The following is a 15210-nucleotide window of genomic DNA, read 5'->3' on the forward strand; positions in this document are numbered from 1 at the left end:
TGGGCAAAGAACAATTCCTGCTGATTTCCATGGAAAACCAGGACAGGACCACGGGAAAACAGAGGCTTCTCCCCAATATTCAGTGCTGGGCAGCTCCAGCCCCTTGCAGTAAACTTTGTTAATTTTATTTAACATCCAGGCTGAGTTTTCATTGCTGCCTTTTGAGCTGATGATGCCTGAGAAGGCACTTTGCAAACAGTCAATTTTATTTTTAATTTTATTTTAAATTTTATTTTAAATTTTATTTTTAATGTTATTTTTATTTTAAAAAGAGAGTAGCTTGATTTTTAAAAAAATTAAACAATCAATTTTAATGTTTAATTTTGTTTTTAAAGAGAGATTAGCTTGAATTTTAATTACTTTCAATTAAAAATATTTAGCTTTTAATTTTTATTTTTTAAAGAATGGAGGCTTGAATTTTAGGGCTTTTTTAAGTTTTAAAACATTTCAATTTTATTTTTTAAAGAGAAAATAGCTTGGAAAAAAGCCCTCAACCTGACATAACTCAAAGTCTGGATGTGCAAGCTCCTGTTTAGAATAAGCACTGGCAAAAGTAAATCCTGAATTAGCTCAGTAATAATATATATATAAAATCAATATAATATATTATATTATTAATATATATAGTATATTATATAATATATAATAGTGTATATTATTATCTAATATATTATATTATTGATATATAATATGATATAATATATTATATAATATATAAAATAATATTTGAGTGAGCCCAAAACTCTAAGAATGGATCTCGTACTACAATTAGTGCTGGCTGCACTCACCTGCCTCTAATTCATTTTTAAAATTTAGATAACATAACTCAATCTGAGGGAGGGAACGCCACTGACCACATCCCAAAACATTCCCCAGCACTCCCTTTTCACCCTCTGGCCAAAGGCTGGCCTGAAGTGCAGCAGTGCCAGGACCAGGGCAGATCAATTCCCTCACAAATCCACATTTTTTCCACTTTGTGTGTTCAGCTGGCCTGGCCAACGTGGCTTTTACGCAGCACAGAGGCCAAGGGACACCGAGTGCTCCTGTTTCCGTCAAGTGGCAGAGACAATCTTGCTTTTGGACAGGTCCTCTGCAGCCTGGAGCCACAAAACTCAGGGTGCCAGCAGCCGTGCCCTGACTCTGCCTCACAAATTTGCTCTTTTCAGCCTCCCCGAGCCCCAGGCCGTGCTGCTGTCCTTCTTGCTCTGCTGCACTTCCAGGGCTCTGCGGTGGCACAAGGGATGGCTTTTGGTGACCTTGCTGCCACATTCCTGCTGGGTATTAATGCTGGCAAGGTTTTACCTTGTTTAACCAGAGTGTTCAAGGTGTCTGAGCTCAGCAGGGCCAAATTCAGTGGGGTTTGTGTCTTCACCTGACTGGAGAGTAAAGAGTATTAATGCTGGCAAGGTTTTACCTCATTAACCAGAGTTTTCAAAGTGTCTGAGCTCAGCAGGGCCAAATTCAGTGGGGTTTGTGTCTTCACCTGACAGCAGAGTGCAGGGTATTAAAGCTGGCAAGGTTTTACCTCACTTAACCAGAGTTAATCAGAGTTTTCAAGGTGTCTGAGCTCAGCAGGGGCAAATTCAGTGGAGTTTGTGTCTTCACCTGACAGCAGAGTGCAGGGTATTAAAGCTGGCAAGGTTTTACCTCACTTGGGTGTCTCTGAGCTCAGCAGGGGCAAAGTCAGCGGGGTTTGTGTGTCTTCACCTGAGAGGAGAGAGTCACATGAACATTGTCATCACTGCTAGCATCACACACGTGGCACAAACTCCTAAATTGCCTCTGAAGGTAATTATAAAAGCAGCAGCGCTATGCTTTAAGGTTCAAGGCCAGGCTGGATGAAGCAACCTGGTGGAAGGTGTCCCTGTCCACAACAGGGGGTTGGAGCTGGGGGATCTTTAAGGTGGCCTCCAACCCAATCCATTCCACAATCCAGGTGTTTAAATTCACTTTGGTGACACTTCAGCCACCCAAGATCTCATGCCAGGCACCAGGCTGAGACAGGAGGAGGATTTCAAAGCCTTCCTGGTGAACAAAGACACGAATTCACAGAATCACAGAAAGGTTTGGGTTGGACGGGGACCTTGAGGATCACCTCGTTCCACCCTCTGCCGTGGGCAGGGACACCTTCCACGATCCCAGCTTGCTCCAAGCCCTGGCATTGAACACTTCCAGGAATGATCTACACCTCCCCTGAGCGACCTCTCCCAGCGCCTCACCCCTTCACAGTGCAGATTTCCCCCCTAACATCCAACCTAAACCTGCTCTTTTAGCATCCAACCCCGCTAAACCGAGCACTTGTTGGACTGAGTGATCCTAAACACCTCAAACACCCAACCCACGAGCATCCCTCCCTCATCCCTCCCTCCGCCCGGGCAAACCGGGCACTGCCCCGAACCTTCCCCTCACGCCCGAGCCGAGACGGGCCTGGGGCTCCCCGTGGGAGACCCTCACAGTGCAGAATTCCACCTGAATATCCAACCTAAACCCGCTCTTTTAGCCTCCAACCCCCCTAAAACGAGCACTTGTTGGACTGAGTGATCCTAAACACCTCAAACACCCAACCCACGAGCATCCCTCCCTCATCCCTCCCTCCGCCCGGGCAAACCGGGCACTGCCCCGAACCCTCACGCCCGAGCCGAGACGCGCCTGGGGCTCCCCGTGGGAGACCTCGACAGTGCAGAATTCCCTCCGAATACCCAACCTAAACCCACTCTTTTACCATTGAACCCACATAAACCGAGCACTTGTTGGACTGAGTGATCCTAAACACCTCAAACACGCGACCCACCAGCATCCCTCCCTCACACCCCGCATCCCCTCCTGCCAGCTCCGCTCCGCCCGGGCAAACCGGGCACTGCCCCGAACCTTCCCCTCACCCCCGAGCCTCGGGCTCCCCTTGGGCTCCCCAGGGCTCCCCGCGGGCTCCCGGGAGTTGTAGTCGGAGCGCCCGGAGCGGAACTACGGCTCCCGGCTGCCCGCGGGAGCGCAGGCGGGGCGGCCCCGGGGCCGAGCTGCAGCTGCGGCAGCAGCACCGCGGGGACGCGGCGGCCGCGGGGACACGGCCGGGCTCCGGGGACACGGCCCGGCTCAGGACAAGGGGCTTTGCTGCAGCCACACCGGGAGGTGCCGGGATAAAGGCGGATCTCAGCCCCGGTGCCCAGCGTCACCCGCGTTCTCCGCCCGCCCGGGCGCCGCTGTGGGGATGGAGGAGGGACGGCGGCGGGCGCAGCGCTGGGCTTGTGGCTCCGGGGATCCTCGGCTCTGCCTCGGCGCTGAGGTACGTGCCTGGCTTTCCCCGGGTTGTTCCCCTCGGGATGGGGCAGCTGGAAGGGGCCGGGGTGGTTCTGGAAGCTTTAACCTGAGTGATTCTGGTCCCTTTACCGGGGTGGTTCTGGCCCCTTTAGCCGGGATTGGGGCCGCTTTAGCCGGCGTGATTCTGGCCCCTGTGTCGGGGTGGTTCTGCCTCTTTACCGGCGTGCTTCTGGCCCCTTTAACCTGGGTGGTTCTGGCAGCTGTAGCTCGGATCAAGGCCCCTTTACAGGGGTGGTTCTGGCCCCTTTAACCCGGGTTGTTCTGGCAGCTTTAGCCGGGATTAAGGCCCTTTTACCGGGATGGTTCTGGCCCCATCAACCGGGATTGAGGCCGTTTTAGCCCGGGTGGTTCTGGCCCCTTTAGCCGGGCTGGTTCCAGCACCTTTGGCCGGGATTGAGGTCCCTTTAGCCCGGGTGGTTCTGGCCCCTTTAGCCGGGATTGAGGCCGCTTTAGCCCGGGTGGTTCTGGCCCCTTTAGCCGGGCTGGCTCCAGCGCCTTTAGCCGGGATTGGGGCAGCTTCAGCCCGGGTGGTTCTGGCCGCTTTAGCCCGGGTGGTTCTGGCCCCTTTAGCCGGGATTGGGGCTGCTTCAGCCCGGGTGGTTCCGGCCCCTTTAGCCCGGGTGGTTCCGGCCCCTTTAGCCCGGGTTGTTCCAGCACCTTTACCCGGGCTGGGGCCGCACCCGGCCGCTGGTGCTCCCCAGCCCGGTGGGTGTTTCCCGCTGCCCCGGAGGGTGTGAGCAGCCTCCTGCTCCCCGACAGGTACTGCAGGTAGGGCCTGGCTGGCTGGGCTGCCCGTGATTCCTGCCGGGAATTTCGTTTTCCCTGGAGCGTGTGAGGAAGGAAGCTGGGAGCTGAGGCACGTGTGGCTTTTTCTGTCCCGTGTTTCTGTATTTCCAGTCTGCCTGAATGGAGGCCAGACTAAACCCGGAATAAACCCAGAGAAGTTGGTGCAGCTGCACTGGAGGCGCTGGCGGTGTTTGCTCTCATTTCACTGCCCATGCTCAGCTGTAGAATTACTTTCTGAATGTCACAAATTCTGATTTCTACCTCGCTGAGAAGCAAGTGAGCCCTGGCTCACCTTCATGGAGGTCACTTGAGCTTGCCTTTACTGCTGAACCTTCTCTCTTTTTTGGCCAAGAGCCTCATGACATCCTCTGCACTCCTCTGTTGCTATAGGAGGAGTGTATTTGGCTCAAATGAAATACCATTTTTATTTCTCCTCTGTTTAGCAACTCCCTGGTTTGCTGAAACTGCTTGCTGTGAAGAATGATGCAGTTGTTCATCCTTCTAGGACCTTCCTCCGTGCTTGATTACCTGTTGAATTTTTCATTCATGGTTTCAGGATCTGGACGAGTGAATTGTCAAGGGGTGCAGTGCCTGTAAATAACCCACATCCCACATTTTTATGGTGGGAATGATGCTGGGCGACAAGTAGGTGATGGAGGTGACAAAGGGGAAGCTTCCACAGCCTTGGCAGAGCTGGAGAGGTTCTTGCCCTGCTTTGAGCTTTGCCTTCTGCTCTGAGTTGTAGGTGTCTAGGTTTGTGTCTGGAGCAGGTGACATCTTTTGGGCTCGTGGTGGTTCCTTTAAAAAGTTCTTTTTTGACTTACAGGGCAGTAGTTGGGTATCAGGTAACTCTGTGTAGTCTCAGCTCCACCACTGGTGTATCCTCAGTACCTTATGCCTGGTTTTCAGACTAATTTTATTCTCTGCTGGAAAGGCAGGAGTTCTTTAGGGTGCCTGCAGCATTATTAACAGTCTGTCATTTAACAGCACCACCACAGGCTCTGTTTTATTGAAGAGTTATTTCCTTTCTGGGCTTCACAAAGGTGAATGTGTTTCCCCTGCCTTCCTCTTTGCACAGCTCTGTGAGTCACTGCCATGAGAAGGAGCTTCATATTTGTGTGATACTTGGCTCAGCACAATTCTCTGCTTATTCTGATTTTGCTGTACAGCATCATATGTTTTGACATTTATTTTGAGTGCATGTTTGGAGCTCTGTGGTTGTGAAAATCCTGTGCCAAATTCGTGTGTGAAGAATCTGTTATTCTCCTGCTTTGGTCTGCAATGGGCACTGCTGGGATTGTTTGGAAGAACTGGGATGCCTTTTCCACTGAAACTTCATCAGATGTCTGGGAAACTGCAAAAAAACTGTGGGAGTGCTGGAAGTGTGGTGGTTGCAGTTGTCTCCTTCCCTTTTTCTTGGGAAGAGGGATGTCCATGGCTTTTTCAGCTGCCTTGATGTAGAAGTGGGTGGCTCCAGGAGCACAGAATGCTCGGAGCTGTGGCTGCTGCCTCAGAGACGAGCTCCTTGTCTTTGTGCAGGTTTGATTTTGCTGCTCACAGAGGCTGGTCCTGCTGGTCCCTCTGGAGCTGAAGGCTTTCTCCAGCCTGGTTCAGCTCTCTGAGGTTGTGTTGTCCCTACCTGTTCCCATCAAATCCGTTTGCCTTGCTCATCATCTCTGCTCCAGCAGAGCTCTGGGCTCAGGCAGGATCCAGGGCTGTGCTGAATGTCACCACAGCAGCTCTGCTCCTGCCCTTTCCCTTCAGTTGCTGTTTTCCAGGGAGAGTGCAGAGTCCTCTTTGAGTCCTGGCTGTTTTTCAGGGATTCTAATTCATGGCTTGTTTTTAGAAGGGCCAGAATTGTAATACAGTGTTCTCTCACCTTTCCATAACTCTCCCTGGAAGCTCTGATGGGAGAGAAATCATTGAATTCTCCTTAAACAAAGAGAAAGTGCAGTCTGTTGTTTTGTGGGAGACTTGCAGAATTGAAATATTTCTTTTCCCTCTGTAGTAGTGTTTGAAATTTCCAAGAACACAGAAAAAGTCCTCCAGCAGGAGGACTTTTAGAATATTATTCCTCCATTTAGACTGGAACATGGAATCAGTGAAGTTTCATTGATGTGCTGGCAGGATATTGAGCTGATTGATCTTAGACCTCGAGCCACATTCCCTGATGAAATCCCAAGGGAATTAGGGATGAATGCTGGATCAGGGGTTGAAACTTCCTTCTTTTCCTGTGACCAGGCTGTGGAGAGCAGAACTTGGAGTTGGGATGTGTGAGCTTCGCTCCTGGCTCTGCCACCAGTCCCACGTGTACCTCAGGCTCCATTTCCCATCTGCAGATGCTCTTGGATCCTCCAGAGTCCCCAAAGCACAAAGAAAACATCTGGACCTGTAAAATGCACAGACCTGGCGGGGAACTGATGGACATGCTGCCCCTCAAACCTTGGCTGAGTGAGGAAGGCAAGAGCTCCTCCTCGCTTTGTTCTGCTCCCACACGGCTGCCTGGCCAAAGGCATGTCAGCAGAGATTAGATTGAAACCTCCTGATCTGCTTTCAGAGCACAGAAAGGGCAGGTTGCAGGCTGAGAGCAGGCAGGAGTGCAGTGCTGGCCGTGCTGGGAGCCTGGAGGGGAAGCTCAGGTTGGGGAGGATGAGCTATCAAGGCTCAGCAGGGATCCAGCAGGTTTTGTGCTCCAGCTCCCTCATGCCAGGCTGGAGGAGCTGCTTTTCATTTGGAAAAATGGTGTTCCTAACTCAGAGGATTTGTTAATCCCTTTGTGCCACCAGGGCTGAGGGCCCCAGGGTCTGAATACCTGTGAGCCACAGCTCTGTGTGTCCTCAGCCACCTCTCAGGACATCAGAGTTAATTCCTCTTGATTTTTTCATTCCTGCAGTAAATCAGGATTTTGATTTTTGAATGACTTTTGGGGACACTTGCTGACTTTAGGCACAGGCAAGGCAATCATGTTCGGGGTTTTATAGGTTTTTATATTTTTTTTATTGGGGTTTTATAAACTTTTAAATGCTTGAACTCAGATTTTAGTGGTAAATAGGAGTTGATAGCTGGTGTGAGAGAGATGCAGACCTGAGCTTTACCAGGGCTCCACACCATCAGCTCTGGGCCAGATGGTCTTGCCTCTGAGAAATATATTAGAGCAATGTCAAGGAAGAGCACAGTTGAAATCCTCTGCCAAGACAGATTTCTCACTGCTGGAATATGTTTCTGTCTGATCCTCTATTTCTAGATGATTGAAAATAGTTCTGGAAGGGATTTTGCTGAGGCCACCTAGTCCATCCTTCTCCCCAAGGCATGCTGAAGTGCACTGAAACCCTTCCTGATGGATCTCTTAACTTGTTCTTAGAGCAGTGGAGATTGTCCAGCCGCCCTGGGTGGTTGTATTTGACTTTATTAAATGTTGGTTTTTTTTAATATTGTGGTTTTGTCACCATTCTGGGTACAGAAAAAAAGGATGCAGGTGGTTGATTGTTGCCAAGGGCCAGAAAAGTGATGGTGATTCCTGGCAGGAGATGGAGAAGAATCACTCAATGCAATAATATTGAGTTTTTCTTTCTTTTCCACGGAGATCTTCCATGGAAAAGTTTAAATACCATTCTCCCATTTTTTTCTATGCAAAGACCTTAATTCAAACTTAGCAAATAATTGCTTTTTTTTTCCTTTAAACAACATTACCTAGTGGTTGTGTGTGTGGGCAGGGAGTATTTGTTTTTATTATAAAGCAATATAAATTTAACTCGGAGATCTGCTATTGAGGAAAAAGTGGATTCTCATCAGCTGCTGAGCTTTTTCAAGGCTCCAGGCTCAAATCTGCAAACTGTCAGCTCCAATTAAAGCAAAGGGCTGGAGCTGTTTTTTCTCCCTCCTGGAAAGAACACAGTTCATCAAAAGCCAGAAGGGAATTTCATCATGAGCAATGAGCAATTATCTCATGGGATGTAAGAAGAGAGATCCACGAGATGCCCAGTGTGAACTTTCACTTGTAATCACTTCTAATTCTCCACTGGGCACACGAGCTCTGATCTCAGCAATTTGCAGCCTGAAGTTTTCCTGTGGAGCAGAGAGAACTTGTGCTTTTGTAGGCTTGGATTGATGTTGATGTAGGAATGTGAATTTTGAGCATGCCTGAGCTGGCAGGAGATATCCCACCTTTCTCTGTGGGGTGGGTTAACCCTGGCAGGCAGCTCCAGTGGGACAGGGACTGGAAAGGTGAAATTAAGGAATTCTTCAGGTGCTAGGATTGTTTGGGAAGGCAAAGAGACTAAAAAAAAATTCCCATTTTCTATTTCCCCCCCCCAGTTTTTATTGCTGAGCACCTGTGGTCACTCGGGGTGCTCCTTCCCAAATTCCTGTGCACCCTCAGCCTCGGTGGGAAAACCAGGAAAGGTTTGGATTGTCCAGCCAGAGAAGGGAATCCAGGGAATCCCAGCCCAGCCCAGTGCCCTGTGCTGTGCCCAGCTGCTTGTTTGTGCTTTGTGCCAATGATTCCTAAAGGTGCTGCTTGCATTTCAGTGTTTCAAAGCAAATATTGACCATTGTGCAACCCAGTTCATGGCTTAGTCCTGCACTTAGCAGGGAGCTGGTTCATGAAAAACACTGTGCTGTGTCTGTGCTCCCGGGTGCTCACTGTCACTTTCTGTTTAATTAATTTTGTTACTCACTGCTGACAAAAAGCCCTTTTTGGTCCTCAGCTCTCGGTGACAAAGCCAGTTTGGATTTGGTGCAGATCAGTGTTACATTTTTGGACCAAGTTCACTTTTCTGTGCCTGTTGTCATCACAGGGGGATGAAATTTGAGTTAAATTGAAGGTTCAAGGCCAGCTCAGTGCAGTTTTTGTGTCCACTGCAGCTTTTGGGTCCTGCCATGCTCACACACAATGAACCCAAAATTTAAAATGTGTAGTTTCTCTCTAACTTCTTCCACCTTTAGGTGGAAGATCATTTATTTAGATAATTTATTCTGAGGTTCATGTCCATTTTTAGGAAACCAGAATGCTGGGATGAAGAGTTTGCACAAAGCTCCTGAATATTAATAAATTTGCTGGTGCTTCCTTTAGATCTTTAACAAGGTGAAGGAATAGATGGAAAAACAAAGTGAGAACCACTCAAATATTACTGAAAGAAACAACTCAGTGCCAGAACACAACCAGTGTAAAATGAAATGTAAAATTCAGTTTGGACAAAACAGATCAATGGGCTGGCATTTGTAAAGGCCAAGTGTTGATTGCAGAGATAAAATGCTGGTGGGGACTGAGCCTGGCTGGTTATTTTTAGCATTTCCTCCCTTGTGTTTCAGGATGTGCCTGTGCCTGCTCTCATGCTGGAATGACAAGATATTAATCCCTGAGCAAAGGCCTATTAATCACCTGCTTTATTCTGTTTATGTAATACAGTTAAATATACTCTGGGAGCATGTGAGGTTTGGGCCCTGGAAATTATTTCACCTCACTCAGGCTTTTATTTTTTTTTATTGATTGGTTTCACCCATGGCAACTGCCCCATATTTGATTTTTTTATTTCATCTCAGACTGATTGATCAGTAAAATGCCTTCATTTATCTGCTGTTGGTATTTAAGCCACAAAAGCAGCATCTGCTCCTCTCTGCCTCCCTCCCCTGTGCCAGTGATGCCATTTTGCACAATTTTAGACTAAACAAAATTCCTGACTGCACAAGGAGAAGGGAAGAAAAGTGTCATTGAGGCTTTGCAGGGGTAGTGGGTCAAAAATATGGATTTTCTGTGTGTTTTGCTGGTTTTCTGCTCTGCTTTCATCTAATGGCAACTATATTTGTGTGAATTTCAGGTTTTTGGCATGAATGGTAATAAGCTTAGCAGCTGAAAGACTTGAGCAGAGGTATTTGATCCTGGTTGTGTTATTGAAGAACACAAAAGTATTTATTTCTGGCTTGCAGGTAGGGAACAATATTTGATGGTGCATTGAGCTGTGAAATTTGTGTCAGGAAAGAGAGAAAACCCTGCTGAGCCTTATTCCTGTAGGGAAATACTCACAGGAGTAGTGGAGAAAGAGCTAAAAAGCAGTTTTTAATTCAATATGAGCTGGCTTAATTCAGCCAGTACACCAAAATTATGTTGATATTTTTGATGTGAGGGTATGCAAAATGAAGTCTTGAAGCTTTACAGTGTGGTAGCTCATCAATTTACACTTCTAATGACTTGGTAAGACTTTATTTAATGGCACTGGAAGAGTCAAAGAGAATGAAAAGAGTAAGAAATGGACAGTGGTGTTATTTTCAAATGTTCAGTGTAATGCTGGCTGATTTGGGGGCTGATCATTGGGGAAATGGGGAATTTTTGAGAAGTGTGTGATTTGAAGTTACCTGAAGAAGCTTCTCCTGCATGGGCAAATCTCTCTAAAGTGTGGAGCAATTCACCTCAAGACAATTCAGACTGCAAAATATGTGTAAAGGGAAGAAAAAAGCTGGTTTTTTTCTTTTAAACACATCCTCTGTTTACCATGCTGTTCAAATAATGTCATCACCAGGCACTGATTTCTGCCAGCTGCTTACAGCACTGGGTTCTGTTTGCTCTGGGGCCACACCAGCAGCAACCTTTGCCTCCCACGAGGTGGAAATTGGGCTGAAATATTTGAATATTGGCAGAAAGTTGCCACAATTATTGCAGCTTAAATTTTGTGGGCAGAAAGCTGGAGTATCTCCCTTTTTTTTCCAGTTAAGTTTTAGTGGCATTTCCTAAAACTGAGAGATCACATCTAGGCTGCTCTTTCCTGTGTCACAGCAGGCAAGGTCAGAATGTCAGATGAGATTCATAAATCTGGATTATTCCTTCATGGTTATTTGAAATTCCCATGGGAAACTGATGTTTTCTCTCTGAATTATTTCTGGCAGCCCTACCTGGAGTAATTACAGCCCAGGCAGCATCGAGGGAGGAGTATTTGCTCCAGTGAGTGAAACATCTCCACTTAGGAAGTCAATAATGCTGCTCTGGCAAGGCTCAGACCACGAGAACTCTGTAATTCATCCCCTGGGGGTTTTGAACAGCTTTTTCCTCCTGTTCTCCTCCTGAGGAGGAGAAGGGAGTGCAGGATGCGCTTGGCATCTCCCCTGAGGAGGAGAAGGGAGTGCAGGATGCGCTTGGTGCCTTCTTGTGTGGAAAATGGAATATTCAGGTTAGGGAGGCATCCTCAGAGCAGCCAGCAAGGGGCTGCTGGTGCTTTTTTTGCAGCACTGACAGATCCTTTGAAGGCAATTCAGCATCACAGGTGTGCAGCTGAGCTCCAGCAGCATCCAAAATTTGGGGGAAGGTGCACAGGGAAATGTGGGTTTGCCTCTGTGGGACACAAAGGATATCCTTTAATTCCTGCTCTCACAAGGACAGTGAGCACTGGTGCACCTCCAGCTCTGCAGTGTTACATCCACCCCCACAAAAACAAGTGAAAGAGTCCCCCAGGGAGACTTTTAGTGATGATGAGGAGGGAGGATGACGTGGAGCTCACAAGGACAGCTGGCTCTGATGCTGCTCTGCTGTGCCAGGTGTTTGGGTGTGACAGCAGTGAGGACAGGGAGAGGCTGAAGCTGCAGAGATGCTGAGGCTGAGCAGAGATCAGGCTCACTCTGCACGCTGGAAATGTGGTTTTGCATCAAACCACTCCTCCACGCACTCAAAAGGGGATGTTTGGCTGGAGGATGGGTTTATTTTTAGGGTTTGGTGGTTTCAGATGTTTTTGTTGGTGGGTGCAGCATTGACAGCACATCCCAGAGCTGCTCCTGCTGCTGGGGCTGAGCACATCCCCTCAGCTGGACCCTCTGTGTCGTGGCACTGGGGGAGCTTTGCTTGTGCCATCTGCATTTTTCATCCCTTGGCATCCTCTTGGGCCTTTTTTTCAATTTTTGAGAAAATCTGGGTGTTGTGGATAGCTCAGGAGGAAGAGGGAGACCCAAGGATGCTAGAGGAGATTTTTCCAGGCTCTGTGTATTAAAAGCCACATTCCTCTTCTGTGTCTTGTGCTGGTGAAGAGAGAAACAAGGATTTGAGAATCTGCTTGATGTAAGAATCTGATTTAATTCAGAATTGAGGATGTGCTGCATCTGTGTGCTGTTCACCCCATTTACCCATTGTCATGGCAACAGTTGGGAAAGCTGGCCCTGGCTCACTGATCCCAGCACTAAATCTGCTGCGTTTATTGCAGGTGGAGCAGCAGCCCTTCCCTGTTCCTGCTGTAGCTCGTGGCTAAACAACAGGAAAAGACTGAAATTAATCTGACTTTGGCCATGTTTTTCAAAAACTGCCCTTACTTGGGGAAAACAGGCAAACGCTTCTTTCAGGTTTTGAAACTTCCTGTATCCTCAAATCAAAACCAAAACTGACTTGAAGGGCAAGTGAAACTTGACAGTGCTGTATTAAGATGAGATGCATGTGAGGAGACTTCCTGAGAAATGAACTGAGATTCACTTTTATTGCTCAAATCCTGCTGCTGGTGTTTTCTTTGTCATTTCTTTCAATTTTATTTACTGTGCTTGCTTGTTCCTGCTGCTGCTGTGTCTCTGTGCTTATTCTTGAGTTTGGAATCGAGGGCTGGTACTGGAATTTTGTACACTCCTTGCCCAGTTCTCTTCCCTCATGCTCAGCTCTCTGCAAGAAGTTTTTGGGTATTACTGCAGACGCTGATGAGCCTTGGAACCCTGGGTAATTTTTACATCACTCCCATCAGTGCTAAAGCTTTGAGAATCTGGGAATAAAACAGATTTATCTCCTCAGCAGGTCAGGTTTTTTCTGCAGGCAGATGATTCTGGGGTTGGAAATGTGATGTGTGGAGGATAAATTCCTGCTGTTTGATTTCCAGGTGTGCTGACCATGCTGCCGCTGATCCCGCCCGTCTGCGAGACCCCTGTGGAGGAGCACTTTTAGGGTTTGCTCTGCAGATCCATGGACCTGGACCCCCATGCCAGCATGCAAGTGGGGATGAGGGTAGTGCGTGGAGTGGACTGGAAGTGGGGCAGCCAGGACAGCGGCGAGGGCAACGTGGGCACCGTGGTGGAGATCGGCCGCACGGGCAGCCCCACCACGCCCGACAAGACCGTGGTGGTGCAGTGGGACCAGGGCAACAGAACCAACTACCGCACGGGCTTCCAGGGGGCCTACGACCTGCTGCTCTACGACAACGCCCAGATAGGTGAGCACAGCAGGGCACAGCCCCTGGCACAGCCATTCCTGCCCCCCTGGTACACCTGGCTGCGTGCCAGCCTGCGGGGCCATGCTGGGGCTGGTGGGCAGGGCATTGCTGCTTCTGTCTGTGCACAGGCTCTGCTGGAGCAGGGGCACAGCCAGCTCCTGTCCCTGCCCTGTGTGCTGGGACAGCCTTTGGCACCTCCTGGCCATGGCCAGGCCATTCCTGTTTCTCTGTGTGCAAAGGAGAGGGGGCTCTGCTGGAGCAGGGGCACAGCCAGCTCCTGTCCCTGCCCTGTGTGCTGGGACAGCCTTTGGCACCTCCTGGCCATGGCCAGGCCATTCCTGTTCCTCTGTGTGCAAAGGCTCTGCTGGAAGGGTTTGGCATTCTGCAGTGGTTCTAAGATATTGATTTCCCCTGGAATTTGTGTGGATCTCAAAAGATTCTTTTCTAGAAGGCTTTGGCATTCTGCAGTGCTGGAAGGGTGATTCTAAGATCCTGATTTCCCCTGGAATTTATGTGGATCTCAAAGGTCTTTTTCTGGAAGGGTGGTTCTGAGATCCCGATTTCCCCTGGAATTTGTGTGAATCTCAAAAAAGTCCTTTTCTAGAAGGCTTTGGCATTCTGCAATGCTGCAAGGGTGGTTATGAAAACTTGATTTCCCCTGGAATTGGTGTGGATCTCAAAGGTCTTTTTCTGAAAGGGTGGTTCTAAGATCCTGATTTCCCCTGGAATTTGTGTGGATCTCAAAGGTCTTTTTCTAGTAGGCTTTGGCATTCTGCAGTGCTATAAGGGTGATTCTAAGATCCTGATTTCCCCCAGAATTTGTGTGAATCTCAAAAAATCCTTTTCTAGAAGGCTTTGGTATTCTGCAGTGCTGCAAGGGTGGTTATGAAAACTTGATTTCCCCTGGAATTGGTGTGGATCTGAAAGGTCCTTTTCTGGAGGGCTTTGGCCTTCTGCAGTGCTGCAAGGGAGGTTCTGAAAACTTGACTTCCCCTGGAATTCCTGTGCATCTCCCATTCCCTTTCCCTCCCCCAGGTGTCCGCCACCCCAACATCATCTGTGACTGCTGCAAGAAGCACGGCATCCGAGGCATGAGGTGGAAGTGCAAGATGTGCTTTGACTACGACCTGTGCACCCAGTGCTACATGAACAACAAGCACGACCTGTCCCACTCCTTCGAGCGCTACGAGACCGCTCATTCCCAGCCGTGAGTCCTCCCCACCCTGGCAGTTTTGGGGGGCTCAGTTCCATCCTGGGGCTCTGCAAACCCTGCTGTGTGCACCCCAGGGGTGTGCAGCATAACAGGAGAACCTAACTTGTACATGTCTGTGTGATTTATAATGAATTAAATGTAAATGTATTGGGCGGTGCACGATGTTTTCTGGGTTTTATTTTGGGTTTTATGACCAGAAAGGTTTGTTCTATAGTTCTGATTTCTGTGGATCAATTCCATCCTAAGGTTCTGCAAACCCTGCTGTGTGCACCCCAGGGGTGTGCAGAATAACAGGAGAACCTAACTTGTACCTGTTGTGTGATTTGTAGAGAATTTCATGTAAATTTATTGGGCGGTGCACAATATTTTCTGGGTTTTATTTTGGGTTTTATGACCAAAAAGGTTTGTTCTATAATTCTGCTTTATGGGGATCAATTCCATCCTAAGGTTCTGCAAACCCTGCTGTGTGCACCCCAGGGGTGTGCAGAATAACCCAGCAATAACTTAGAACCTTACTTCTAAAAGTCTAGAAAGAATTTCATGTAAATTTATTGGGAGGTATTCAATTTTTGCTGATTATATTGCATGACCAAAAAGGGTTGTTCTATAGAATAATTCTGAATTATGGGGCTCAGTTCCATCCTGGGGCTCTCCAAACCCTGCTGTGTGCACCCCAAGGGTGTGCAAAATACAAATACAGCAATAATTTAGAACCTTACTTGTACATATCTT

At 48.3% G+C, this 15210-nt stretch overlaps 1 protein-coding gene across 2 annotated transcripts in view; it reads left to right on the plus strand.

The window, feature by feature from the left end:
- Nucleotides 1–3002: 3002 nt before the first annotated feature.
- The window catches only part of MIB2 (MIB E3 ubiquitin protein ligase 2), a 48748-nt gene continuing 36540 nt past the window's right edge, over nt 3003–15210 (plus strand). For both annotated transcript variants that reach the window (XR_005629657.1, XM_039727561.1), the window contains exons 1-3: nt 3003–3280; nt 12936–13265; nt 14301–14472. Coding sequence is in view for 1 of the 2 variants with exons in the window: in XM_039727561.1 (XP_039583495.1) it covers nt 13019–13265; nt 14301–14472 (419 nt within the window). In the remaining variant the exon portion in view is untranslated. The remainder of the gene's footprint in view (nt 3281–12935; nt 13266–14300; nt 14473–15210) is intronic.

The sequence above is a fragment of the Passer montanus genome, unplaced genomic scaffold (assembly GCF_014805655.1).
Source record: "Passer montanus isolate IOZ18808 unplaced genomic scaffold, ASM1480565v1 scaffold62, whole genome shotgun sequence".
Lineage (NCBI taxonomy): Eukaryota > Metazoa > Chordata > Aves > Passeriformes > Passeridae > Passer > Passer montanus.